This window comes from Tarenaya hassleriana, unplaced genomic scaffold, assembly GCF_000463585.1.
Source record: "Tarenaya hassleriana unplaced genomic scaffold, ASM46358v1 Cleome3, whole genome shotgun sequence".
NCBI classification, from domain to species: domain Eukaryota; kingdom Viridiplantae; phylum Streptophyta; class Magnoliopsida; order Brassicales; family Cleomaceae; genus Tarenaya; species Tarenaya hassleriana.
In genome coordinates this window covers 1,874,471-1,899,706 of record NW_010966177.1, presented here as the reverse complement: position 1 = coordinate 1,899,706, position 25,236 = coordinate 1,874,471, and the positions used below count along the sequence as shown (strand labels likewise).

The 25,236-nt window shown below is 38.0% G+C and overlaps 7 protein-coding genes and 1 long non-coding RNA gene across 10 annotated transcripts; 4 read left to right on the top strand and 4 right to left on the bottom strand.

Moving 5' to 3' along the window:
* The first annotated feature begins 373 nt into the window (after nucleotides 1-373).
* LOC104818766 (glutamate--tRNA ligase, cytoplasmic) lies at nucleotides 374-5,617 on the top strand. Of its 2 annotated transcripts, XM_010548486.2 has the most exons (8): nucleotides 374-534; nucleotides 617-663; nucleotides 2,650-2,809; nucleotides 2,892-2,991; nucleotides 3,090-3,243; nucleotides 3,455-4,560; nucleotides 4,664-5,131; nucleotides 5,264-5,617. In XM_010548486.2, exons 3-8 carry the CDS (start codon nucleotides 2,673-2,675, stop codon nucleotides 5,480-5,482), a joined length of 2,184 nt encoding a protein of 727 aa, XP_010546788.1. In that variant the 5' UTR covers nucleotides 374-534; nucleotides 617-663; nucleotides 2,650-2,672; the 3' UTR covers nucleotides 5,483-5,617. The 2 variants fall into 2 exon arrangements, with proteins under 2 accessions (XP_010546788.1, XP_010546786.1); XM_010548484.2 differs by lacking the exon at nucleotides 617-663.
* LOC104818767 (probable germin-like protein subfamily 2 member 5) lies at nucleotides 5,513-6,566 on the bottom strand. The gene is made up of 2 exons (XM_010548487.2): nucleotides 6,310-6,566; nucleotides 5,513-6,208 (listed from the first exon to the last, which is right to left on the bottom strand). Exons 1-2 carry the CDS (start codon nucleotides 6,416-6,418, stop codon nucleotides 5,661-5,663), a joined length of 657 nt encoding a protein of 218 aa, XP_010546789.1. The 5' UTR covers nucleotides 6,419-6,566; the 3' UTR covers nucleotides 5,513-5,660.
* Nucleotides 6,567-7,926: 1,360 nt separating this feature from the next.
* Nucleotides 7,927-8,639, top strand: LOC104820102 (heavy metal-associated isoprenylated plant protein 3-like). The gene is made up of 3 exons (XM_010550475.1): nucleotides 7,927-8,037; nucleotides 8,171-8,246; nucleotides 8,389-8,639. The coding sequence occupies exons 1-3, from the start codon at nucleotides 8,026-8,028 to the stop codon at nucleotides 8,637-8,639; spliced, it is 339 nt and encodes a 112-aa protein (XP_010548777.1). The 5' UTR covers nucleotides 7,927-8,025.
* Nucleotides 8,640-9,699: 1,060 nt separating this feature from the next.
* Nucleotides 9,700-10,296, bottom strand: LOC104818764. Its single transcript, XR_772721.2, has 2 exons — nucleotides 10,206-10,296; nucleotides 9,700-10,039 (listed from the first exon to the last, which is right to left on the bottom strand). It is a non-coding gene; the product is annotated as an uncharacterized LOC104818764 (long non-coding RNA).
* LOC104818765 (protein PYRICULARIA ORYZAE RESISTANCE 21-like) lies at nucleotides 9,794-10,588 on the top strand. Its single transcript, XM_010548483.2, has 3 exons — nucleotides 9,794-9,909; nucleotides 10,011-10,089; nucleotides 10,163-10,588. The coding sequence occupies exons 1-3, from the start codon at nucleotides 9,817-9,819 to the stop codon at nucleotides 10,435-10,437; spliced, it is 447 nt and encodes a 148-aa protein (XP_010546785.2). The 5' UTR covers nucleotides 9,794-9,816; the 3' UTR covers nucleotides 10,438-10,588.
* Nucleotides 10,589-10,672: 84 nt separating this feature from the next.
* On the bottom strand, nucleotides 10,673-14,877 carry LOC104818763 (flap endonuclease 1). 2 transcript variants are annotated; one of them, XM_010548480.2, is made up of 18 exons: nucleotides 14,777-14,877; nucleotides 14,557-14,673; nucleotides 14,399-14,457; nucleotides 14,192-14,251; nucleotides 14,015-14,068; nucleotides 13,864-13,912; nucleotides 13,706-13,753; nucleotides 13,515-13,580; nucleotides 13,356-13,406; nucleotides 13,095-13,214; nucleotides 12,938-13,022; nucleotides 12,706-12,787; nucleotides 12,234-12,348; nucleotides 12,085-12,141; nucleotides 11,950-11,996; nucleotides 11,813-11,867; nucleotides 11,279-11,460; nucleotides 10,673-11,044 (listed from the first exon to the last, which is right to left on the bottom strand). In XM_010548480.2, exons 1-17 carry the CDS (start codon nucleotides 14,786-14,788, stop codon nucleotides 11,287-11,289), a joined length of 1,251 nt encoding a protein of 416 aa, XP_010546782.1. In that variant the 5' UTR covers nucleotides 14,789-14,877; the 3' UTR covers nucleotides 10,673-11,044; nucleotides 11,279-11,286. The 2 variants fall into 2 exon arrangements, with proteins under 2 accessions (XP_010546782.1, XP_010546783.1); XM_010548481.2 differs by lacking the exon at nucleotides 11,279-11,460.
* Nucleotides 14,878-16,660: 1,783 nt separating this feature from the next.
* On the top strand, nucleotides 16,661-20,510 carry LOC104818762 (pectin acetylesterase 12). The gene is made up of 12 exons (XM_010548479.2): nucleotides 16,661-17,117; nucleotides 17,685-17,767; nucleotides 17,858-17,987; nucleotides 18,084-18,157; nucleotides 18,510-18,596; nucleotides 18,683-18,807; nucleotides 18,904-18,964; nucleotides 19,252-19,305; nucleotides 19,429-19,506; nucleotides 19,604-19,709; nucleotides 19,816-19,961; nucleotides 20,207-20,510. Exons 1-12 carry the CDS (start codon nucleotides 16,922-16,924, stop codon nucleotides 20,312-20,314), a joined length of 1,248 nt encoding a protein of 415 aa, XP_010546781.1. The 5' UTR covers nucleotides 16,661-16,921; the 3' UTR covers nucleotides 20,315-20,510.
* A 2,946-nt stretch (nucleotides 20,511-23,456) lies between these two features.
* LOC104818760 (transcription factor MYB86) lies at nucleotides 23,457-25,047 on the bottom strand. The gene is made up of 3 exons (XM_010548478.1): nucleotides 24,620-25,047; nucleotides 24,375-24,504; nucleotides 23,457-24,296 (listed from the first exon to the last, which is right to left on the bottom strand). The coding sequence occupies exons 1-3, from the start codon at nucleotides 24,750-24,752 to the stop codon at nucleotides 23,519-23,521; spliced, it is 1,041 nt and encodes a 346-aa protein (XP_010546780.1). The 5' UTR covers nucleotides 24,753-25,047; the 3' UTR covers nucleotides 23,457-23,518.
* Nucleotides 25,048-25,236: the final 189 nt, after the last annotated feature.

The following is a 25,236-nucleotide window of genomic DNA, read 5'->3' as shown; positions in this document are numbered from 1 at the left end:
GGCTGAAGCTCTGTTGTATTAATTGGTAAATTATACTTTACGTGGATTAATTCAATATAAACTTTTTTTTTGAAATGGTATATATATATATATATATACCACACTGTCAAAAAAACTAATAAAAAAACCGGTTTGCATTTCGCGTTTTCTTAAGAATCGGTTTGGCTTTGGCTCTTTTCCGTTGTTTTGTGTGTATATATATATATATATCGGATACTGAATTAGAGTGACATGAGATCGGATATTCATATGGAAAATCCGGAAATCGGATTTAAATTCGGTTGAGTAATTACAATTTTACCCCTGGGCTGATTTTTTTCTTCCCAAAAGACAGAACTGAGACTTAGCACCCTTCAGTTTCGTTGACTTTTTTTTTTTTTTTTTAATTTGCAAACCCTCGAATCGATCTACAAGACTCACTCCCTCTGCCGGCGCCGTCCGCACTCACTGCTTCGCCATTGCCGGCTCCTCCGCCTCGCTGCCTCTCTTCCACCACATCAGACATCGATTCGGACATTGTCGGTCGCGCCGCAGGTTTCGCTCTGTCCCTGTCTCTCGCATCGTTGGTTCTTTTAGGTCTCTCCGTCTCTCTATTTTTCTCTGATTTTTGACTTAGGGTTTCGCCGATCTCCCTCTCTCTCTCTCTCTAACCGTCGGCTCTGGGTATGTCTTCTTTCGCTCCACTTCCGTTGTCTATATTCAATGTTCCGTGTTCTTCGGTTATATGTTGCGTGTTTATCTGGTGACTCGGTTTATTTTTTGTCCTGCCGTTTCTTCGTCCTTGGGTGGATCTGAATCTGTGTATAGTCGATCTTGTCTATGGTTTCGATTGTTTTCGTTGTGTTAAGGGATAGAATGGTTTTGGGGTTTCAAGATTGCAGAATATGAACTTATTAGCTTCGGTGGCAAAGATTTAGAATCTGAAACCTACTAAATGTTCTTCCTGTTTGTGTCGGAATCTTTCCAAGACATTGTTGAATCTTAGTCGTTCACCATGTTTGCCGCTGTATGCATCTGTCATCCGATGAATTGGATAAAGGGGATGCCATTGATTCAGAGTCTGCAAAATGCATTTGTGTTTGTTTTGGATGTAACACATTGACATCTCATGAATCTTGTTTGCTCTCATATTCGAGATTGCGTTATTTACATATATTGGTCGTCATGCCAAGGAGAAAAGAATAGACATAGTTATCATATAACTTAACCGTCTATGTCCCATGTCTAGGATTCGGTTCGGTCCGAATAGCATCTGTGGTAGTAATTCTTACATCTCCAACGATAATGTGTGATGTTCTTATTGTGTTGGACTCTGCTTTGCAAAGATTAGCCGAGTTTTGTGCTGATGATAATGTATGATACAGGGGTGGGTGGGCATTTTTACCGTTTACCCGCTGGTTCTTTCTTTTCCTAGTAGTCACCCGGGTTTCGACGTTTCTCCTGCATGGATTGGATTGTCTTTGTTTGTTTGTATGATCGTGTTTTTTGATCTCAAGGATTTGACTCTTTTTTTGTATTTTGCTGATCTTTTACTTGTGTTTTTATAGTTTAGTTTTTTCCCCCGAATGTTCAAGAAGTCCGAAATCCTGTCCGAACACGTACAAAAGCCCGTTGTCCCGACGATTTTGACACCCCTAGTTTGAAATCTACATTGCGGTTTTGTGTGGAATGTAGTGACAGTGTTACTGTTATGTGTGTGATTGGCCGAGTTTTGCTTGGATGCGTTGTGTTAGCTGTGCTCCGAGTCTCCCATATGGTCGCTGCTTTTCAAATACTAATTAGTTATGTTCAACCCGAAACGTTGTAAAATTCCCCAATTAGAACATATCATAAACATTGGAGCTGCAGAATTTCTCTGATTTAGAACATTGCCACGATCTCTGTTTTTTTAGTTCATGTCGTTTTTGTAGATGATATGGACACGGGTGGAAATTTATGTCGACTTTGTTTTTTTATGTATTACTCTCTCCATTTCAAAACACAATTGTTGTTTTAGATTATTTCACATTTTTTTAAAAAAAATTTAAAAAAAGAGAGAAAAAGTCACATATATTCTTATTTAATGATAAAATAATGTTATCATTAATAATTTATTGGAATTTGATAGAGATAAAATTGGAAACTATTGTAAAAAAGTGTCTTAAAAATAAAATATTTTGAAATGGGGGATTATATATATTGGTTGTTTATTGTTGTGTTAAAATCAAATAACCAATTAGACATAATTAAACCTAATTCAACTGATTCGATTAAAATTAAATAACGTGTTGGTCATAAACACTCGAGTGGAAAAAATAACTCTCGAATCTGAATTAAAGGTAACCAAAAAAATTGAATAGAACTGCTCGTCTATATCTTAATAGAACCAGTCGATGTGTCAAATATTATTTTGAGGGGAATATCATTTGGCATGATATATAATATATATATATAGAGACAATGGAATTTTAAACCCTAAAGCCCTCAACCGGTCGTTGATTAGTTTTGGACATTGTGGCCGCTGATTCCTTCTCCTGTTTCTGACCATCTACGCGCACTCTCTCTCTCGACCGATATTTATATCCAGAGAGAAAGAGACGCCTTTGCATATTGCGTTTGCTCAATCTCTTCACGTTTCTTGTGTGTTTTCGTTTTGTCTTCTTGGGTCAGATCCGTTTCGGTGAAATCAGGCAATGGAAGGAGTAAAGCTCTCGTTTCCAGCTGAAAGCCCTCCGCTTTCTGTTATCGTGGCTGTCTCTCTCTCAGCTTCTCCGGTAACCTCCGATGCCTCATCTGCCGTCACCGTTCCTACCTTCGTCTTCTCCGACGGGTACTCTCTTCTCTTCTCTCATTCCATCTTCCTCTCTTCTCTGAATCTAAATAAACCCTTTTTCGTCCAATTGCTGGTTTAGGCGCAAATTGAGTGGGACGTCTGTTTTACTGCGTTACATTGGTCGATCTGCCAAGACCATTCCCAGTTTCTACGGAAATGATGGCTTTGAGGCTGCCCAGGTTTTGATTCATTGTTCAACTTTCGATCTAAGGTCGTTCTCCGAATCCTGTGTTGTGTGTGTTTCTGAATTATTTGTTTGTTTTTGGGCCGTGTGCAGATTGATGAGTGGGTAGATTACACGCCTGTATTCTCATCTGGTTCGGAGTTTGAGAGTGCCTGCAGTCGCGTCGACAAGTACCTTGAGAGTCGTTCTTTTCTCGTCGGGCATTCTCTTTCCATTGCTGATGTTGCTATTTGGTCAGCTCTTGCCGGTAATTTCATTGACTTTCTTTTGCCCTTTGTCTGTCTATCTTCAGCTCGTGGAGAAAACACCATGAAAGGCTCTCTCTTTGCTGTCCATTTGGTGTTAAGCTTTTCTTGGGTAGTGAAATGAGCAAAAGTTTAAATTGAAGTGCATTTCTATGTTTTGAGTTGAGATGTTACAAATATTCAATGACCTAATGAATCCTCTGTGCATGGCAGGAACTGGCCTAAGATGGGAAAGTTTGAGGAAATCGAAAAAGTATCAGAACTTGGTTAGGTGGTTTAATTCGATATTGGACGAGTACAGTGATTCCCTCAACGAGATCCTTTCAAGATACCTTGTGAAAAAAGGCTCAGGAAAGGCAGCAGCGGCGGCTAAGCCCAAAGTGCAACAACCTGTGAATGCAGATGGTTTAGATAAGGGAAAGCCAAGCACCCGTACCTCAAACGAAGTTGATCTGCCTGATGCTGAAGTTGGAAAGGTTCGACTTCGGTTTGCTCCAGAGCCAAGCGGCTATCTTCACATTGGTCACTCCAAGGCAGCACTGCTAAACAAGTATTTTGCTGAGCGTTACCAAGGTCAGGTGATTGTGCGGTTTGATGATACCAATCCTGCAAAAGAAAGCAACGAGTTTGTTGAGAATCTTCTGAAGGATATCGAGACTCTGGGTATTAAGTACGAGATTGTGACATACACCTCAGATTATTTTCCCGATTTGATGGCAATGGCCGAAAAGTTGATCCGTGAAGGTAAGGCCTATGTTGATGACACTCCTCGAGAACAGATGCAGAAAGAGAGAATGGATGGCATTGAATCAAGATGTAGGAATAACAGTGTTGAGGAGAATTTGAAGCTCTGGAAGGAGATGATTGAGGGAACTGAGAGAGGTTTACAATGTTGTGTTCGTGGGAAACTAGATATGCAAGACCCTAACAAATCTCTCCGGGATCCAGTCTACTACCGGTGCAATCCTATTCCTCACCACCGTATTGGGTCTAAATATAAGATATACCCTACCTACGATTTTGCTTGCCCATTCGTTGATTCTATAGAAGGTATTACGCATGCCCTTCGGTCTAGTGAGTATCATGACCGTAACGCGCAGTATTACAGAGTTCTAGAGGACATGGGCCTGCGAAAAGTCCAAATTTATGAATTTAGCAGGTTAAATTTGGTGTATACTCTTCTAAGCAAGCGCAAGCTTCTCTGGTTTGTCCAAAATGGCAAGGTCGATGGATGGGATGATCCCCGTTTTCCAACTGTTCAAGGAATTGTCCGTAGGGGTTTGAAGATCGAGGCACTGATTCAGTTCATTCTTGAGCAGGTAAGACTCTTTCATATCTTTCTTTTGCCATCTCCTCTTCATTCACTGTTTTCAGATTCATTGGATTTCATGTGTACTATAATTCCATTTCCATATGTTTCAGGGGGCATCGAAGAATCTAAACTTAATGGAGTGGGACAAGTTGTGGTCTATTAACAAGAAAATAATAGATCCAGTCTGCCCCAGGCATACCGCTGTGGTCGAAGAGCGACGTGTGTTGTTGACATTGACGGATGGGCCTGATGAACCCTTTGTCCGTATATTACCGAGGCACAAGAAGTACGAAGGGGCTGGAGAAAAGGCTACCAAATACAGTAAGAAGATTTGGATCGAGCAAGCCGATGCCATGGCAATCTCAGTGAACGAAGAAGTAACTCTGATGGACTGGGGAAATGCTATAGTGAAGGAAATCACCAAGGACGATGATGGGCATGTCATAGCGTTAACCGGCGTTCTCCATCTCGAAGGATCTGTCAAGACTACAAAGCTGAAGCTCACGTGGCTTGCTGACTGCAATGAATTGGTTAACCTCTCACTAATGGAGTTTGACTATTTAATCACCAAGAAGAAGGTAGGATCCTGATGGGCTCTTCTCTAACTCATATATTATATTGATATGAACTCAAACTATGCTTAAGATAAGAATCTGTGTTCTTCCATTGTCGATGGCTGGAAATCACTGATTATTTCGAGTGGTGAACAGCTGGACGAAGGAGAGGATTTTGTCGACGTGGTGAATCCGTGCACAAAAAAGGAGACAGCGGCACTCGGCGATTCCAATATGAGGAATCTGAAACAGGGCGATGTGCTGCAGCTTGAGAGGAAGGGCTACTTCAGATGCGATGCGCCTTTCGTTAAATCGGCGAAGCCAATTGTGTTGTTTGCCATTCCAGATGGCCGGCAACAGACATTGGCGAAGTGATGATGTTTATTTGTTTCCGTTACTACGAAATATTTAGAACGGCCCATTCTGATGATGTTTATTTGAACTTGTGATGTGTCTTTTTGGTTTATAATAGGATGATTTTAAGAAAAGCAAGTATTTTTTTTTTAACTTGAACTGGAACAGAACAGAGAAAGAAACATGAGGGCATCCCCACTCATATCTTGGGTTGGAAACCAGACTTGATCTTGTTAACCTGTTTATGTGACATCTTAAACGCCTTGGACAGAACACTGTCGGGGATTGCAGGTGTGGAACCGAAGAGCGTGGACGCGATGGACTGCGTCCCGGGAAGCTGGCTGTTGAAAGCAGCGATCGCAGAGGCTGGGCCTTTCCCGACATTGTGCTGGAAATGGATGAGTGCCTTGGGGAACACGTAAACATCCCCCTTTTCTAGGGTTTTTGAGACGAGTTTCCCGGCGGTGGTGAGGAAGCCGACGTTGAGCTGACCTTCGAGGACGAAGATGATCTCGGTGGCTCGTGGGTGGATGTGAGGAGGGTTGATGCCGCCGGGGGCTATGTCGATACGAGACATGGAAACTCCCAATGTGTTGAGGCCGGGGATTTTCTCGACATTGGCTCCGGTCACCACCGAACCGGTGGGGGAGGTGTTGGTGTTGCCGGCGGTGGCCAAGCCACGGGAGAAGAAGTGGTCGGGAGTTACTTTTGTCGGGTCCGTACAGGTGTATCCATTCACCTTAACCCCTGTTTTTTTTTTTTTTGCATTGGCCCAAAAAACAGTGCAAGTCGGTAAGAAGGTTCATAAACTTATGATTTAGACAAGAAATCACGAGAAGGGTAAATACCACTGGATAAGTCGGCGACGCAAACGTCTTGGAGCATGTCGCTGTCTGCAATGGCGGAGGTCAGGGCCAAGGCAAAGATTGCGGCAAAGAGACGAGCAGAAGACGCCATTGTTGCGATAACCCGAGCTTTGGAGGTGAGAAGAGAAGAGGAAAAGGATGAGAAAGAGAATGAAGAGAATGAAATGGGAAGAGGGGCTTTATAAAATGGCGTGAATCTGTGATGGGGGAAGATAGAGTTAGATCTCTGAAACCCTAAAAAAGGAAAGAGATGGGTGTTTCTGGTTTTTTTTGTTAAGAGCCAACGGTTAAGGCAAAGGCTACACATGAAGAGATTCACCAAAAATAACTTTGGGAGTTAAGCCTAAATCACCAAACTTGGAATCATTAAAAAACCTAACTCTGTTTTTCTTTATTCATCTCTCTCCCTCCTTAATCTTATTTCTAGCAATTATTGTGTGATTAAGTTATATGTTAGATTATAATTTTTTTAAAATAAAAGAAATCAAATGTTTAAGGGGATGGTCACATAAAAAAAATCCTTCAACTCGTTAATTTATTCTTAATTAATATATGCGTTTTGTTTTTTTGCACAATAATAATATATCAAATGAGAATAATTTTCTGATAAAACTATATACACTATTTTAGCTGATGAAAATACTATACGGCGTCCATTAATATCACATCAATCAATTTTATATTTTTTTATAATGTATTAGTGATATAGAGTTGATATCGTCATATTAGTTGATATATCACTGAAATATATGGTCTTTAATAAGAATATTTTATCATATTTCTGTTTAATCACATCAAATTTCGATGTCGAATGTTAACATTCGTATCTCGATCAGTTCAAATCTAAAAAGCTCAAGTTTTGTTTCAAAGTTTTTTTTCGTAGTTGGTATTTTATTATTAAAAATATTAAAGTTAATATATTAATATTAAAACTGAAGGGTTTTATGGGATTCATCCATATATTTAACAAGAAAATCTGCCCACTAATTAAGAATCCTTAAACAATGTCATTTTGATTCAACCTCTCATAAGTTGCATCATCATACAACCCTAAACTACTCAGCCCGTATCCTTCCGCATCTCACTTTTCCAAATCTTTTGTGGCCGTCCCATTTCTTTAATTCCCATTAATAAAAAAACACACAGCTCATCAGTTGCAATATAAATATTACAATAAAATATTTGTTGCAGATATATATATAAAAAAATAATTGTCCAAATGGTGGCAGAACGGTAAAATGAAAGCAAAAAGTGCTATTGTTGATTTCGAACCCTCTTTACAGAAAAAAAAAAACCCGATTCAATTAGGGAAATAAACATAAATTAATTGTCAATTGTCGGATTAATCAAAGCTTAATATAATGTCCCAAGTGGAGTCCATTGGATGATATGGATCGACTACCAACTTTACCATAGGTTTTTGGAAGTGGGTTTAATATATACTGTAAATTGCAATATATATATATATATGTATATGGATTTAATGGTCGTATAGAGAAGTGATCTTTATCGAAGTCAAGTCGTTTTATTTTATTAACTCCTGAGTGACCATTGGATCCCAATAATATATAAAAAGGAAAACTCTGTTTAGCACAAGAAGACATTGATTCCAATCTGTAATCTCTTGTCTCTGCACTGCACCTTTATATTATACGGCTCTCGAAACTCCATTTCATTTCTCCTCCACGTTAGACTTTAATGGCGGCAAAGGTAAAACAAAAAACATCCTCGTATAGACTTTGTTCTTGTTTCCTCGTCCCCAACACAAAACCCCCCTCTCTCTCTTTTTTTTTCTCCCCTCATGTTTCAAATCGTTCTTCTTTTTTGTTGGGTAATTGAACAGAAAGTCGAGATCAAGATTGATATCAACTGCCAGAAATGCAAAACCGCAGTTATGGAAACTGTCACAGTGCTCCAAGGTAAGAACTATATATATATATATAGAAACCCATAGAAGAACCGTTCACGTAGAATTATAGAAACCCATATATTCATATACCTTATAACCCACCACATGCATGTCCATATATATATAAAGGTTACGTTGGGTTTTGCATGCAGGCGTGAACCAGGTCTCGTTGGACGTCGAGAAGAGTCTTCTTACAGTGGTAGGGACAATGGATCCGTTATGTGTGGCCGGACAACTGGAAAGGATTAAGCAGAAACCGGTTATAGTGACGGTCGGACCGCCCAAGCCACCCGAACCAAAGAAGGAGCCCGAGAACAAAACCCCCCCCCCGCCATGCTGCACCACTTGTGACATTGTGCCCTTTACACCCCCCGACAGTGGCAGCGGCTGCACCATTGTTTGAAAAAAAAAAGTGTAACCTCTCTAATCCACCAAACTTATAATTGATAAATATAGTTTGTCACGATTGTGTTCTCTCTAATCATTTATCTTTCGTTTATTTCAATCTTATGCGCATGTTGCATTCGATTTTCTTGATTCGCAATCTTCCACGTAATCTGTTTGTTTTGAAACACAAAGTGAATAATGGAAAATCGAAATATTTAAACTAAAGTCGTAGAAAATGATCGTTTAAGCCTAATAATATTAGTATTAATCCTCTATGTCCCCTCAAGTTAACTGAAAATATGTGTAGGATTTTTTTTAAAAGACATTTTATCTGTATGGAGATGGCCCGTGTATGATAATAATTTTCCATTTCTCTAAAAGGGTAAAATTGGAAATTCACGCATCTTTACTGGTAAGTAGAACCTTCGCATCTATACTTGATTCCACCTCTTTTGTATTATTATTATCATTATTATTATTATTATTATTATAAACAAGTACAATCCAACGAATACGCAACTAAATTAAGTATTAAAAACCAAGTATGCGATTAAAGAAATTCATCAAGACAATATCCCCTGTTCACGATATCCCTAATTTCTAGCCCCTATATATGATGATGTTGACCACCAAACCAACTTGGCATATCATATCTCTAGCCTCACTTTCAAGTTTGGGATCTAGTGCTGATTATTGCTGGATTAATTCTTTTAAGAAATAAAACAAATTAATATTTATATTTGAATTTAATTAACCGTTTTCATGAAAAAGTTATGTATATATAAAACTTTTTAATTTAATTTAAATAAATTAGTAAGATTCAATTACATTATCTGATTTGATTCGAACTCTCTGAATTAAAAAAAAAAATTAAAAAAAATAAATATCGTGGGTTTGGTTTGGTAAGGCCGTATGCATGTTCCATGGACGGCCTTATAACTTATTTATATATTCCATAAAAAAAAAACATTTTTAATAATCAGAAAACGAAATCATGAGTGGAGATAGTGTTGGATCGGTCGTGGGTTTGAAAAGGACATGGATCAAAGCCAAGTCGTATTATGTAATTCCCAAAGTGAACAGTGAAGAAACTAATAATGAAGAACAACGATCGAGCACAAGAGACAACCCCCTTCCAACTGCTTCAACACATTATTCTCATCTGTCATCTCTCGTCTTTGTCCTAAAATCACATGTTTTTATTATTCCCACTTCCCCCAATCTCTCATTCTTCTCTCATTCCCATTGACAGCTCCATTTCCAAAAACTCCACCATGGCCACTAAGGTAAAAACTCTATCAAACACCCTTTCACAATCCCAGCTGTGATATACCATCCCATTTCGTTCATCCTCTTCTCGGGTTCTTATTTTCTTTTTCTTGAGCAGAAAGTCATCGAGGTCAAGGTCGACATCAACTGCGAGAAATGCAAGACAGCGGTCATGGATGCTGTAACAGAGCTCCAAGGTACCAGAAAGTAACATTCTGATAGAACTTTCCTCTGCTTCTGACATAATAAATACATTCCGTATATGTGCAGGTGTTGATAAGGTGGCATTGGATGTAGAGAAGAGCATACTCACAGTGGTTGGAACAATGGATCCAGTCTGTGTGGCCATGCGGCTAAAGAAGATCAAACAGAAGCCGGTTATCGTCACCATTGGACCGCCAAAGCCTCCCGAACCCAAGCCTCAACCTAAGCCCGAACCCAACAAGATCGAGTGCAAGTGCAAGCCTCTCCCTCCTTACTGCAACAGCTGCGAATTTGTGACCGTCAATACCTATGACACCGGCAGTGGCTGCACCATTGTTTGAAACTGTAATCTTCTGTTCCTAGTCTCTGGGCATTTACCTCCCAGTTGTTGTCTTCTTGTCGCTCCATAACCCCCTTCATGTGTAGTCCATGTCTTTGGTCTGAATATGGTAGTGATTGATCAATGGTGATGTCAGTTATCGGTGCCTGTAACATGTTTTCTTCCCCAAATCCTAATATCGTTAAAGAAGAGAGAATTTGATAAAAAGGCACAAGCTTTTCCTCCCAGTTTCGATATACCGAAACCAAAAGCAATCACATTGGCAATTCATGAACATACATACCATCGCAATGGCAAGAAAACTAGGAAGCTGTTCCAAGAGAACTGGTGTCCAACCTAACTAATTGTCTACCATTGAGAAAGCCGTTACTGAGTCCAATCTACGGAACAGGGGAAAACAGAAACTAAAAGCCTACTAACGTCATGGTGCTTCGGCAACTTATTCACATGTTCACATCAGGAAAACATACTAAGTTACTGCATCCCTCTTACTGTCGGTTGACAGAACCAAACTCTGCAATTTGGAGGACAATTTACTTCTTTTTCTTCCCGCCACTTGCCTTTGTCTTTTTATCTGAAGCTTTTTTAGCATTACCCTCCGGGTTTTCCTGTAAACAAAAAGACAAAATTATACGAACTGAATTCAAATTAATGTCGGCATACCACGTGAAGCACAAATCAAATGGGTTTTTTCAACTGAAAAATCTCCGGATGGAAGCTTCTAAGCCATGTATACTGTTCATGTCTATGCACGAATATCACAAGCAACAAGTTAAATTCACGTCCCTCGCAAAAACTCGTGAAGTCATGGAAAAGTTGGCAGAATGGCTATGAATGTTCACCATGATATTCATATTCCTCTGCCTAAGCCAGCTCCAGCCATTTGAACAGAAAGATTAGAACCCGGGACAAGAGACCGCAGGCTAAAGCTGCCAACATTGGGAGTGTTCAAACCAGAATCTTGCACAGCGAACAGTGTACCCTTGGTAGCTGGTTTAAATGGCTGGAGCAAGCATTTAGTTTCCTGTGATCCAGCGCATTGAGAAATTATAGTATCCAACCATGCATATAAAGTTTATCTTTCTCTTACACCGCAAAGACTTATTGGTGTAAATTTCACCCAAAGTTGCTAACACAGCTAACGGAATATGACAAGAGTTGAAGGAATTTTCAATCGCAAGTTTCACGCAGAATAGCTTCAAGAAAATTCATGTTTCAAGAACCAAGTGGATATGGGCATTGCATTTTTTTCAATCATAATCTACTAAGCTTGTTTTTCCCTTAAAATACTTAAGTGCATTAGCAACTAATATACACATCATGTACAAGCAACGAAGAAAGGAGGTTAAGCCCATCTAACAACATAAGGATCAAACCTTTCTCTTAGCAGGCGTGGATGTGTTGGCAACTGGCTTGAAAAATGACTCTAGCCTGCACAACGTTTAACGAAGACATGAGAGGATTAACACAGTACATACTAAAATCAACATTGATCAGTTGCAGAGGTGCAAACCTGCCCTGAGATGACTTGTTCTTTGCAGATTTAATTTTTTCTACGGCCTACAAGACAACAAAATCACATTAACCATTGCATTTATCAGAAGAAAAGCAAGTATACAAGTACAGCATTGAGGATAAAGAGGCATACCTTGGTTACTCTATCTATGTTGAATCCATTTTCATTCACTAGAAAGTTAACTAAACCCTAACAGAGATTAAGTCAACAAATAAGTAAATGGCCCAAAGAATTCAGAAAAAACATGTAGAGCAAATGGAAGGATACAAGTAGGCTTCTACCTCTTCATCCGGAGACGTCCACTTGATATCAAGTTGATCTTCCTCAATTAGAACATTAGGTTCTTTGAATAGCTGCCGCGCTTCTACATATGGCCAATCATCAGGTATATGATACCTATGTGCAATATCAAGATGATGAAGAATATTTAAGGAACTTTGGCAAATGTATCGCTGACTATTAGACATAGAGCTCAATCAAGGTGGGGATGGTTTACTATATGTTGATTGAGAAATGACAGAGAAAACAAACTTTAAGATTTCATGATGCTTACATATTGCAGAAAAGGTGGGTGGTATCTACAGCAAAGATATGATGACGTGCAATCAAACTAGGCAACATTCATAGGTTATATCCTTGAGCTTTTCTTGATTGATTCAAAGTCATAAATTTGCAGAGACAGATTTACCACAAGAGTATTTACTATTTAATGCCTCATGTGCCAAAGTTAAAGATACAATGTAGAATTAAAACCTGTCTTTGTTGATATTTTCCACTATATTCTCAATAGATCCATGTTGGCGGATCAGCTTCAAGGCAGTCTGCCCTCCTATACCTATGGCATAAAAATGCACATTTATTGTCAAAGCGTGCCCCAGATTACGAAGGAAATAGGAGAAGAAAAAGACATTTCATCAATGACATGCAACTGAAATATGTAATGTGATAAGGAAATTCAAGTTACAAAAACGAAACCTTCCTATACCTCGGATGCTGTCACAATAATCACATCCTGACAGAATGCACAAGTCGATGAACTGATCCATGGTAAGTTGAAGCTCTTCTAAAATCTGAAACGAAATCATGAGGTAAGATAGCTAAGTTAACCAAGAAGTTGGAGTAACTCTTATTAAGAGAAAAACCTTAGCAGTTTCAAATTCCATGACAGGAATCTTTCTGGAGCTTGGATCCATCAGGTGGCGAAGAAACCTCGGAGCTCCAAAAGTCAAGGAATCCATATCTTCAGAAGCCACAGCATACACCTAATCAGACAAATCCCATCATAAGGAAACAATGCAATTTATATACCTCAAAACAATGTGTCCACTGGCATCTTACTACAAACAAGAGTATCAGTCTTCTCATAACAAACCGAGAAAGCAAAGGGGAAAAAGGATACAGACCTTTCCTGCTTTGCAAAGTGCAGCACATTGTGCTTCTGCTTCAGAAGGGGCCTATAGATGGAAAGTTATCAGTTTTGCCTTTGAAAAGCAAACCATTTAAACTTAACCAGAGGAAGATAAAACTAATTGTGGGAATCCAAGTTCTAAGCAGATAAGTACCTCGACAACCGGCACCCCCATGAGCCTTAAAAGTTTCTTACAGTCTTCATTGTGCTGCTTTGTCACCTGGAAAGTGAAAGATCATTGGCATCAAGAAGTCTAGCTTCAATTGCTTTGAATAGGTTGAAACAAACAAAAATGAACCGGTAGATCAGCAAGTCCAGAAATTCATGGATGGAAAATGAGACTACCTTCACAGTTCGTTTACTATACTTCTCAATGTCCTCCTTGTTTCCCACCTGCATCAGCGTACAAAAGCTTCTAAAATTATATTCTTCCGAAGGCAAAATAATGATGAGAATGTATATAACTTATACACTCCCTCGATGTGCAAGGAAAATAATAAAACCTCAATTGCAGCGCTCAGGTCTTCTGTTGCATCAGCTCTCTTGGAGTAACTAAACGAAAAGCATATAGAAAGTAAACATGGTAAGGAAAGACTCAAACAAGCATGCAGAGCAAACGACCAGCCCAAATGCCAGCAAGTCTAGCAAATATACCGTTTTGCTAGTTCTTGTTTTTTCAGCTCAGGAGGTTGCCCGTCAAAAACATAGCTGTAACAAAATTTTGGTTCATCAAGGAGATAAAAATAGGGGAAATGAACCAACTCTGCGGCACAAGAAAGAATCATGATAACATCAAGAGAAAGATAATAGAATAAAAGAGAAGAACATTACACAGGCTTAATTCCAGCCTCGAGAAGGCGAATAGTTCGATTAAACATCCCTTGCAAGTGGCTGAGGTATCAAAAGTACACAAAAACTCAGATATTAGCCATTTATCAAACAATAAACAAAGGTTAAAACTAGCAAAAGACATAAACATGGATACGATAGAGATCAGAAAGCTAGAAATGGTGAGACAGAGAAAATTAGAAAAATAACCTAGTAACTTCACCGGCCTCATTCGTAAGCATTTCAGTTCCGGTTCTTCCCACAACAATCTGCGACCCACATAATAGAATTAATCTAAATGGGCAACAAAGGCATAGGTAACAAAGATACGTAATAGCAGGGAAGCAAAGAGAAAAGGGGGAACGCACAAGGAACTGGTAAATGCTCATGCTAGCATCAATGGCGATTTTCCGACCGAAATAGCTCTCGAATTTCAGCTCTTTCATGGCCTTTGGCGCATTGTCCGCTAAAAGCTTCGTTAAACCCTAAAAGACACAATTTTTTCGAACAAAAACAGAAGCCAATCAAATTCACGAATCAAAACAACAACAAAGTAGAAAGATTCGCTACGAGGGAAAGAATCTATACCTTGATACCCATGGCGAATTACGGCGAAGCAGAGATAGCAAGGGTTAGACGCCTGTCTTCGCGGTTATGTCTCCGGAAGCGGATGATATTTCCCGCCTCTTCCACATAGCCTGGTTATATCTTATGTCCACACGTGGTGTGTTTTAAAAGCTTCGGTTTTGATGTAGGCCCATTAAGCCCAAAATGGCACATTACTTAAGGCTTGTATGTGAGGAGGCCCATTGGGCCCTACACATCCGTTGAGAGCACGGCGTTCTCGGAATGCTTGAAGTATTTTCCATAGGACAGAAACGGCACGCTGTCTGATCGTATATTCATATAAATTGTTTTTCATTTTCATAGTTTGTAATTTTCTGTAGCATGGTTGGCATTTTATTTGAATGACTGGATATCTCAATAAAGACTCGAGGAGGGATTTTTTAGCAAATGAGGATTGAAATTTCGCGTATTAAAAATATTCGGAAATTTGTTGTCTTCTTCTTCTTAGGATATCCACTAAAATGTATGTATGTATGTATGTATGTATGTATGTTACATTATGTGATGTCGGTGCATGAGAATCATGGGAGAGAAGAATACCGAGTACGGAACGGTGGTGGCACGTGATTTAAATAAAAACACACCGCAAGATTTTTGTAGAGATTTTAGGATATTTAATTGGGCGAGTCCAAGTTGACAAATGACGACGAGGGAATACTAACAAATGCCACCACCTTCACAATCTTTTGATACGCTTGCAGTGTTAACCCTTAACTTTTTTTTCTTACATTTACAACCTTTTCGCATGAGATCACCTTAAGCAATTTAGAACGCATAAATAACATATATTAACACTGTTTTTATATGAAGAATTGATTCTAAAACTTAACCATAAATCTTTTTTGAGTATATGCCGTAAGAGTGCTTTCACATTTGTATCCATGAAAAAGAAAAAAGTTTGGGGTTTTTATGTGAATAATATGAAAATTAGTACTTCAAATAGAAAATAGTGGAAAGTCTTAGTTTTCGACCGGACCCAGATGAGTGGACGACAAGGACGAGGCCGACATGGGGTTGGGTGTTTGTGAGGCGTAACACGTTTTTCTGCTCCTATAACCAACGGTCCATGTGATTTCATGAGTCATTATATATATAATCTAGTGTAATCTCGCCAACCAATAATTTATTTGTTAGAAACCCTAATTATCATAAGAAATATGAGATGCAAATTGAGACATTATTAAAAAAATATCCACCGACATTTGAATGAATAATTTGCATATTTATGCGGTTCGTGTATATATATATATATATATATATAGAAGAAAGAGATACATTTTAATTTGTGGTACGTATGCTTCAAACCCAATCAAAACTATAATGGGTTGTGTTTCAAATCATCGGGAATGTTTTGAATTCAAATGGGTAAGAGAGGAAGTAATGCAATCGACAAAAATCATATGGTTTCTTAGACATTACATAATCACTCCTTAATTGTCGCCAATCAATCTCTCTCTCTCTCTATATATATATATTTATATTTATATTTATATTTATATATTAGTGCTAACCGAGACATCAAAGGTTTGGTACGCACACTAATATTTTTTATTTTGATCTAAATATAACTAAGATTAATATTTAACTATTAAAATTCGGACCTTTCGATTATCACCTAAAATAACAAAGATTAATAAACTGATTTAATATTTTCGACAATTCATACGTCCATTAAGACATACAAATGTAAAAAAAAAAAACAATAGAAAATATTATTTTAGTGGTATGATCTAAGATCTAGGAAAGGATAACAGACAGAACATGTCTTTGTCACATAGCAGTGGATATTTTTTTTTAAAAAAAGGATACGGAACGTGCTTACAGCCACGAACCTTTTTTGAATGGCCCGGCAATTACACAGTTCACCACTCCCTCTCCTCACTCACTTCAGCTCATAAAAGCTCCTTCTTTAATTACTTACGGGGGGAAATCACGGGAAAAGGTCATTCCTTTTCTACAAAGATCGATTCTTTCTTAACCCATTCGATCTGGTGTTTGTTTAGAAGCCTTAAAGTTTGTTCCTTTCTTTCTCAGAGATCTTTTTTTCTCTTCTGGGGTTTTTGTTCTCTCTTCTTTCAGGGTTTGTGGAGAGAGAGAGAGAGAGAAATGAAGGAGCTTTTGTGGGTAGGGTTCGTGGCAGGGCTCGTTTTGGGGAGTCAGGCAAATGGGTATTTAGATTTCAATGTGACAGAACTGGATCGCATTGAGGAATTAGAGTATGGAGCCTCCAAATTTAGCTCCAGTTTCAATCCGTTAATGGTTGGACTCACTCTCATCAGAGGAGCTGGTGCCAAAGGAGCCGGTACTCTCTCTCTCTCTCTCTCTCTCTCTCCCTCGTCGCTGTTATTACCCTTCTGAAGTTTTTTCATCGCTTTCGCCTTAATGTATGGCGTCAGATGGAAAAGGAAAAGATTGTCCAAATGAGGTTTTCTTTCTTCATTTATACATTCCAACTACCTTTTCAAGATTTAAATGTTTTTCCTTTCACTCTTTTGCCGTCTCTTAAGCAAACAAAAAAAAAGTTGGTTTCTTTCTTTTGCCCATTTGGTTCCTTTCCTTTTTCCGGGTAACCCTAGTATAGTAGTATGTGTAGAAATAAATTTTCTATGAAGTGTTCCAAGCCTTTGATTTGATCATTTAGCTCTATTTCAGATTACAGTTTGAGGCATAGTAAAGAATTTATACACATGAATCCATCCATATACATGGATGTAAACTCAAAACAGGGTTCCTTTTCTCCCTGCTGAAATGCTCGTGAAATGAAATTTATACATATGAATCCATATATATGATTTTACCCTCTGGTGAAATGTGAGTGATATGAAACAGAGTTTGCCTATTCTTACTTGTTTCTGTCCTAAATCTGCAGTTTGTTTGGATGGAACATTGCCCGGATATCACTTGCACCGTGGTCATGGATCTGGCTCCAATAGTTGGCTCATTCAATTGGAGGTTCATAGTGATGGATAGCTTCTTCTTCTTCTTTTTCTGTTTTCATTCTATTTCACATTCTCATTCATATGATTAATTTGAACGTGACAGGGAGGAGGATGGTGCAACAACATTAGGAACTGTGTATACAGGAAGAAGACTCGACGTGGATCGTCTACTTACATGGAGAAACAGATACAGTTTTCAGGGATTTTGAGTGATAAAGCTCAAGAAAATCCAAGTCATGTCTCAAAGTTTCAACTTCTGTTCAGATCTTCAGTGTTCTGTAATGTCGGAAAGCTTACATTTAGTCGGTCTTTGTTTTGTCTTTCTTCAGATTTTTTCAACTGGAACAGAGTAAAACTACGTTACTGCGATGGTGCTTCCTTCAGCGGGGATAGCCAGAATCAGGTTTTAACAGTTTCTTGTCATCATGCATACAGCTTTATATATAAAGATCATAAAAGCCATCAACCATGGATGTATTTTAGTCACCTTAACTTTAGAAGATAGATGTTTTCTTGACCTTAGAACTGTAAGTTTCATAATCATCTTTAGCTAGTTTTCAAAGTTGAATCATGGGCTTCACATTTTCCATTCAAAAGATCAAAACTTTGGAACTGATACAAAACTTGGCGTCATTGAAAATGTAAACAATCTTTTCCCCCTGCTTCTGTTCTTCCCAGTTTTTGGTTCCGATTGTATTCATATCATATCCCTCCTGTCCCCAAAAGATCCGGTTTTTAAACTCGTAGTGTTTCAGGCTGCACAGCTTCAGTTCAGAGGAGAGCGTATATGGAGAGCTGCCATGGAAGATCTGATGGGAAATGGAATGCGATATGCCAAACAGGTTTTACACACTTGTTCCTGTCTCATGTGTTTGCTTCCGTGCCTGTTGATTCTGGACATCCAGTTTTTAACTGTTTTATCCGTCAGGCGCTTCTATCTGGATGCTCGGCTGGTGGTCTTGCAGCGATATTGCACTGCGATGACTTCAGGAATTTGTTCCCAAGAACTACCAAAGTCAAGTGCTTGAGTGACGCAGGCTTGTTTCTGGACACGTAGGTTATTCTTTCTTGCCTCGAGTTTCATGTAGAACGATTTCTGTTTCTTGACTTAAGTTACTGTTACTGATTGGCTGTTTTGTCGGAATGAAGACCTGATGTTTCTGGTGGCCGCACGATCAGGAATTTATACAATGGTGTGGTTCAGTTGCAGGTGCGTCGCTTCTTGCTTCGTGACGCAAAGCTTCTTGATTTTGTTTTTATGTTTCTTCATCATACATCATTTATAAGGATATATACACTAGGATCATGAGGGATCATTTATATCTTAATAATATACATTTTGGTTATTTATCAATTCAGTTGATACATTTGAACCCTATCATTCATAATATGTAAGTCCATCAACAAGATGTAGTCTTGGTTAAATTGGGAAATCGGGCATTTTTTTCCTGATTCTTGTTGAAAACTCGCTGATGAAAAGGGTAACGAATTCAACAGGGCGTGAGGAACAACCTGCCGCGTGTATGCACTAACCATCTTGATCCAACATCGGTAATCTCTTACTCTTGTTAATGTGCTCTCTTCTCCTTATACATATAAGGCATCATTTTACCGTTACAACCAGTAGGCTGAGTCCGAACTCTTTTCTGTGACATGAATCTCCCTTCTGTACAGTGTTTCTTCCCTCAAAACTTGATCAGTCAGATCAAAACTCCGCTTTTTATCGTCAATGCAGCATACGACACATGGCAGGTGATTCACATTTTCCCCTTCCGAAACCCGGCTAGTGACTTGAATGTTTAGGTTCGTCTGATTAAAATTAAAGATTTTTCCATGACACTTTTAACAGATTCAAAGCAGTATTGCTCCTCCGACCGCAGATCCTAGCGGGTATTGGCGTGACTGCAGGTTAAACCATGCTAGATGCACTCCAGCACAAATCCGGTTCTTGCAAGGTTTGTTCAATAGATCATGATCTCATTGGCACGACGTTTTAACTCATCATTGAAACTGAATAGCTCGCTCACTAGACAATCGTTTGGGTCATATTTACGAGAACAGGATTCAGGAATCAGATGCTGAGAACAATCATGGGGTTCTCGGCATCAAGACAGAACGGTCTGTTCATCAACTCCTGCTTCGCTCACTGTCAGACCGAGAGGCAAGATACTTGGTTCGCCGATGATTCTCCCATTATCCGGAAAAGGGTAACGCCCAATCTCCTCAGCTCTTGCTATATTATCCAGAAAAGTGACGAATACGAACTGCAGTATGAAATTTTTTAGGACAGAATCTTCTCTTAACTGCTTATAACTATCATCCGAACTTGTCTGACTGATTACACACTTTGAAGAATTGGCTCTTGTGATGTGAAAATTTGGGAAATCATATGCATGTTTTCTTGTATCCACTGTACACAATCGGGTTCTTGACTTCATGCAAATACACGCAGGCGGTGGCGGTGGCCGTGGGAGATTGGTACTTCGACAGAGCAGAAGTGAAGCTAATAGATTGTCCGTACCCTTGTGACAAGAGTTGCCACAATCTTGTCTTCAGATGATTTTATTTTCATATTCTTATACGTACAAGTTCTTTCCCCATCATCTATACATCTCTGCATCTCTACCAATATGCCTCATTGGAAGAAATATATATATATAAATAATTCATGGTCTCTGAATGACTGTAAACTCTGATGTCTCAGAAGAGTTTGAAATGAGATCAAAGAGAACTCTTTTTGTTCCTCTTCTTCACTCTTTTCACCCCTCAAATCGATCATTCATCACGTATGGATTCGATATTTCAATGAATAAAAATATAGTTATAATTTATATATAGTAGGATGTTTATATCTATATTTGAAATTTCAAATTTACGTCAAGATTTACAAAATTGGATGGTCATGTGGGTAGTCAAAATTGAATTATTCGAGTGTTATGGTTATATATAATACATTCGCTATTTAAAAATTTGTACATATTTCCCGTACGATATACACATTTTTTTAATAGGATAATACTATACAACCATGCATCCAAAATTTCCCCATCACGAATTAATTTATAATATGTTCGTTTTAAAAATATATCTCATCGACACCGCCATAGATAATATTAAATCACACATCTTTTGATTTCACGTACAAAACAAAGTATGATTCAACGAAAACATAAGATTCCGAGACACACTCATTATTTTAAGAGATAACTTAAAATAGAAAATAAAGTAAACGTATACGTATGGGATGAATACAAATTGGATATTTTATATATATATACATATATATATATAATATAAACGGTGATTTCGTGAAGGATTTTTGTTGTTATGTGTATAGAAATTAGGGTTATTATTGGCGTAGGGCCTTCAATTATTTTGGCTCACATGTGCGTTCCTAAGGTCAAAGGGCTTTTAGTCTTCCGTATATATGAAAAACTCATAAACGTTTTGGGCTCCTTCGAATCATTTTTTATAATATTCGTGTGTGTGTGTATATATATATATATATCACTTTCGTATTTCATATACTTCACGTTCATTTCCAATGGGACGAACCTTACTTTGCGTCTACATATCTCACAAGAAAAAACGATACCAATTTTTTAAAAACTATACTATAATTTATATGTGTTTTTATCATAAATATTTATTCACATATATCCACAAATCCTTAAGATTAAAATGAGAAAATCCATAGTCTCCGAGAGATTAAACACGCCATAACGCGTGTGCATGTTTTTTTTTTTTTTTTTTTTTTTTTTTTTTTTTTGCGGCTGTTTCTGTATGGCGTCTTTCTTCTTCGGTGTATGTATTATGATTATTATTATTATTCTCTTCCATGGTTTTCGAAGTTTCACCATCAGCAATACTGTATATATTGTCAACAGCAAGGGCCCCTTCCGCTTCTGCAAGGAAAGGACATTAAAATGAATGGGTCACCCCTAAAAAAAGCAGTTTAATAATTCAAAAAAAAAAAGAGGCTACCCTCGTGTGAATTTATTGGTCAGTACGTACCTTGTAACATTGGAATATATTTATTCACATGTCTCTTTATATACATCTTACTCTTGAATCGAATATGATGCATATATAATACATATATATATATATATATATTCCAATTTTTGTAATAGATGGTGCATTCTTATAGATATACAGTCGATTTTTTATGTAATTTTTTTATATTCATATGATTGTTTTCATATCTTATGATTCGTACGCACTCTCCTTTTGAACATATCGACATATATACTCCACAATCTTTAAAATCTCTTTTTTTTTAAAAAAAAAATTATCCCTAATTAGCATAGTTGCTTGTGTTGGTTGAAAGGGTTAATTAGAGATGAAGAAATAAATAAATCTTAATACTTTTTTTTGTCAGTGTCTTTTTCCAAAGCCGTGGAAATGTTGTTGATGTCTGAAGCTAAAGCCTAAGTGACAAGATATATATATATATATATTAATCTCTGTCTAAAAAGTAGGCCTGGGTATGTCGGTTCGATTCTTCAAAACCGAATCGAGTTTAACCGAAAAAACGGTATTTTTTTCGATCCGAACCATTCTAAATTCCCGAATGGTATTATTTTTAGAGAACTAAATTTTTCAGAACTGAACCGAACTTTAAAAATTCCGAAAAATCGAAAATTTTTAAAGGAAATCTATCTTTTTAATAAAAATCGGAACCGAACCGAACTGATACCGAAACCGAACATAATATAAAAATCGATTAGTACTTATTTTTGCAAAATAGAAAAAACCGAACCGATGCATTACCAAACTCGAACCCGAACCGTTTTCCGAAACGCCCACCCTATCTAAAAGTAGACATCGATGGACATCCATTTAAGATTTAACGGTCCCTCTGATATTTCTGCTTTTTTTCCTTACATTAAAACCAAAAAAAAAACACCCCCAATTTTTTAAATTTATTCACCTCAACTTGCCCAAAAGCAAAACTTTTTTTAATCATGATCGATTTTAGAGCATGTGCCAATTTGTTCGTTTTTGTTTTTGAGTTTGTGGGAGTGGACCGTCGCAAGGATTTGCGTGATTCCAAAGGGATATAATTTCACAATTTCTTTCTCGACGTTGGTTACAAAATTGAATAAAGCATAAGGTAAAACTAATAACAAGCTACCCAAAAATATCGAATCTTTTAAATTTTGCAGTTGTATTTGAGGTTTCTTCACTTTTTTTTTTGTCTAGGACAACTCTAACAATGTTCCAAAAAATTTGCATTGGTCCTAATGGACCGATCCATGCAAACTTGTGCGTTTTAATTCCATAATTAAAAAATAGGAACATATAGTTGTTGTAATGGTCACGTTGGTTACAAAAAAATATGTATAATTTGGAGGTATTTATTATTTCGCTTTTTGGCTCGACGTCTGTGAGGGGCACACATCCATTGCTTCGACTAAGACATATGTGAGTAGTTTGTTCATCATTCTCATCAAAAGATTCAATCTTTAACGTAACTCTTACAAGGAAAAAAAAAACGAAAAAGCAAATTAGTGACATTTACCCTTTTTTTTTTGTAATAAAGAGCAAATTCACATAAGCAAAAGCAAATACATACACACCTTTAATACACAAGACACACACACACACATATATATATATATATATCCTTATATTTACTATGAAGCCGTACTGAGTGATGAAATGAAGAAGCTTGCCTCTAATATATACGTATACTCTTCTTCTTCTTTCTTCTCCTTCCACTTTTGAATAAGATTCTACACGTGTTAAATTCAAATTCAATCTAAGCCGTTTGATCAAACGCCATCGTAAGCCTCCGTAGATCTTTACCGTACACGTCATCTGAACCCTGAGCTGCAGCTTCTTGGAGTTGGTTTATTCTCCAGTGACTGTTACTTGAGCCATGTTGATGATGGGATATTGCATGTATGTCTGGTTTCACTTCCGTGATGAAAACATCATCAGAACTTTGGTTTTCTGTTGCGTAGTGAAGAAACTCAGATGCCCACTTGATGTCTTCCACAGGGTTCATCTGTGCTTCTGTGTTACCAAAGAAGCTGCTGAAGATGCTGTTGCTCTGCGACTGGACAGAGCCGTAGTTCAGTTCCCAGTTGTTGGGAACACTGAAGTTCGAACTCTGCGGCGGCGTTGGGGAAGACATGGAGGAGAGACAAGAGACCATGTCTGAGACCGCCATGGAAGAGGAGCTCGAGTTTGAACTGAATCCAAAAGAAGGGTTTTGAGTCATCGCCATCGGAAACCACCATAGACCAGAAGATTGTACTGCGACCGTCGTGTTCTCACGGGGGTTCGTCGAAAACGTTGACTTTACCACAGTTTCCACGAGATTCGGTTGACCCGACAGAGAGGATCGTTCGGATTCTGGTCGCGCCTGCTGCTTCTGTTGATCCGTGGAATGATTGCATTGAAGCTCGTTTAGAGGTTTGTGAGTAACTGGGTCTATGCCCTTTCGTCTAAGCTTCTTCTTAAGACAGGAATTCCAGAAATTCTTTATCTCGTTGTCTGTCCTTCCCGGCAATCGGGTCGCTATCTGAGACCACCTGCAATTCCATATATATATCAGAAATTATGTTCAGAAAATTCAGACCACATTTAGATTCTCATCGTTTTTTTTTTACCTGTTTCCAAGGACGGCATGGAGCTCAATGATCAAGTTCTCTTCTTCTCGAGAGAAAGCTCCTCTCTTCAAATCGGGTCTCAAGTAATTTATCCACCTCAATCTGCAGCTCTTTCCACATCTCTGTAAACCTGTGATCGACAATTCGAATAAAGAAATTTTGATGATATATATATATATATATATTGTTTAACTGTAAAACAAATTAATGGGCATTGTTTGCCAAGTTGTTTATTCAGACCAAACCTGCAAGTTTAGGAACAGAGCTCCAACAGCCATGCCCATATCTTGTAATATGATTAAGGAGCTTCTCATCTTCTTCAGGAGACCAAAGCCCTTTCCTCAGTTTCTGCTCGTAACAACAAGAGTGCCTCCCCATATATATATATATATAGATGTGTGTGTGTGTGTGTGTGTGTATATGCGTGTGTATGTGTGTGGAGTTGTTTTCGCTTTGAATCTCTCGGGGACAAGAAGAGAAGCTTGTCGATTAAGTCGTTGCAGAGAAATTTATATGACCATTGGGATTATATATGTGAGGTCGAAGACTGAGAAGAGAAGACGAAGGGCATATGGAGAAATTAATATGTGAGAAAATTCTGTTTTATTATAATTTGGTGAATTAAATCAATTGGACCCTCTTTGAGTTTTTCCATCGCAGCAATAGAGGTGGTGGTGGTACCCCCTTAGCACGTCAATGTTATCAGAATTATTTTTTTTTACAGATTACAATTATTGGAAACTATGTATTTTATTTAAATACGCTGATTAATGCACATTTTATGGATATGCGGTCTTGTTTTTTATATTCATGAAATCATCTGCGAAACTTTACTTCGACATGTCTAATCACCGAGGGAAAG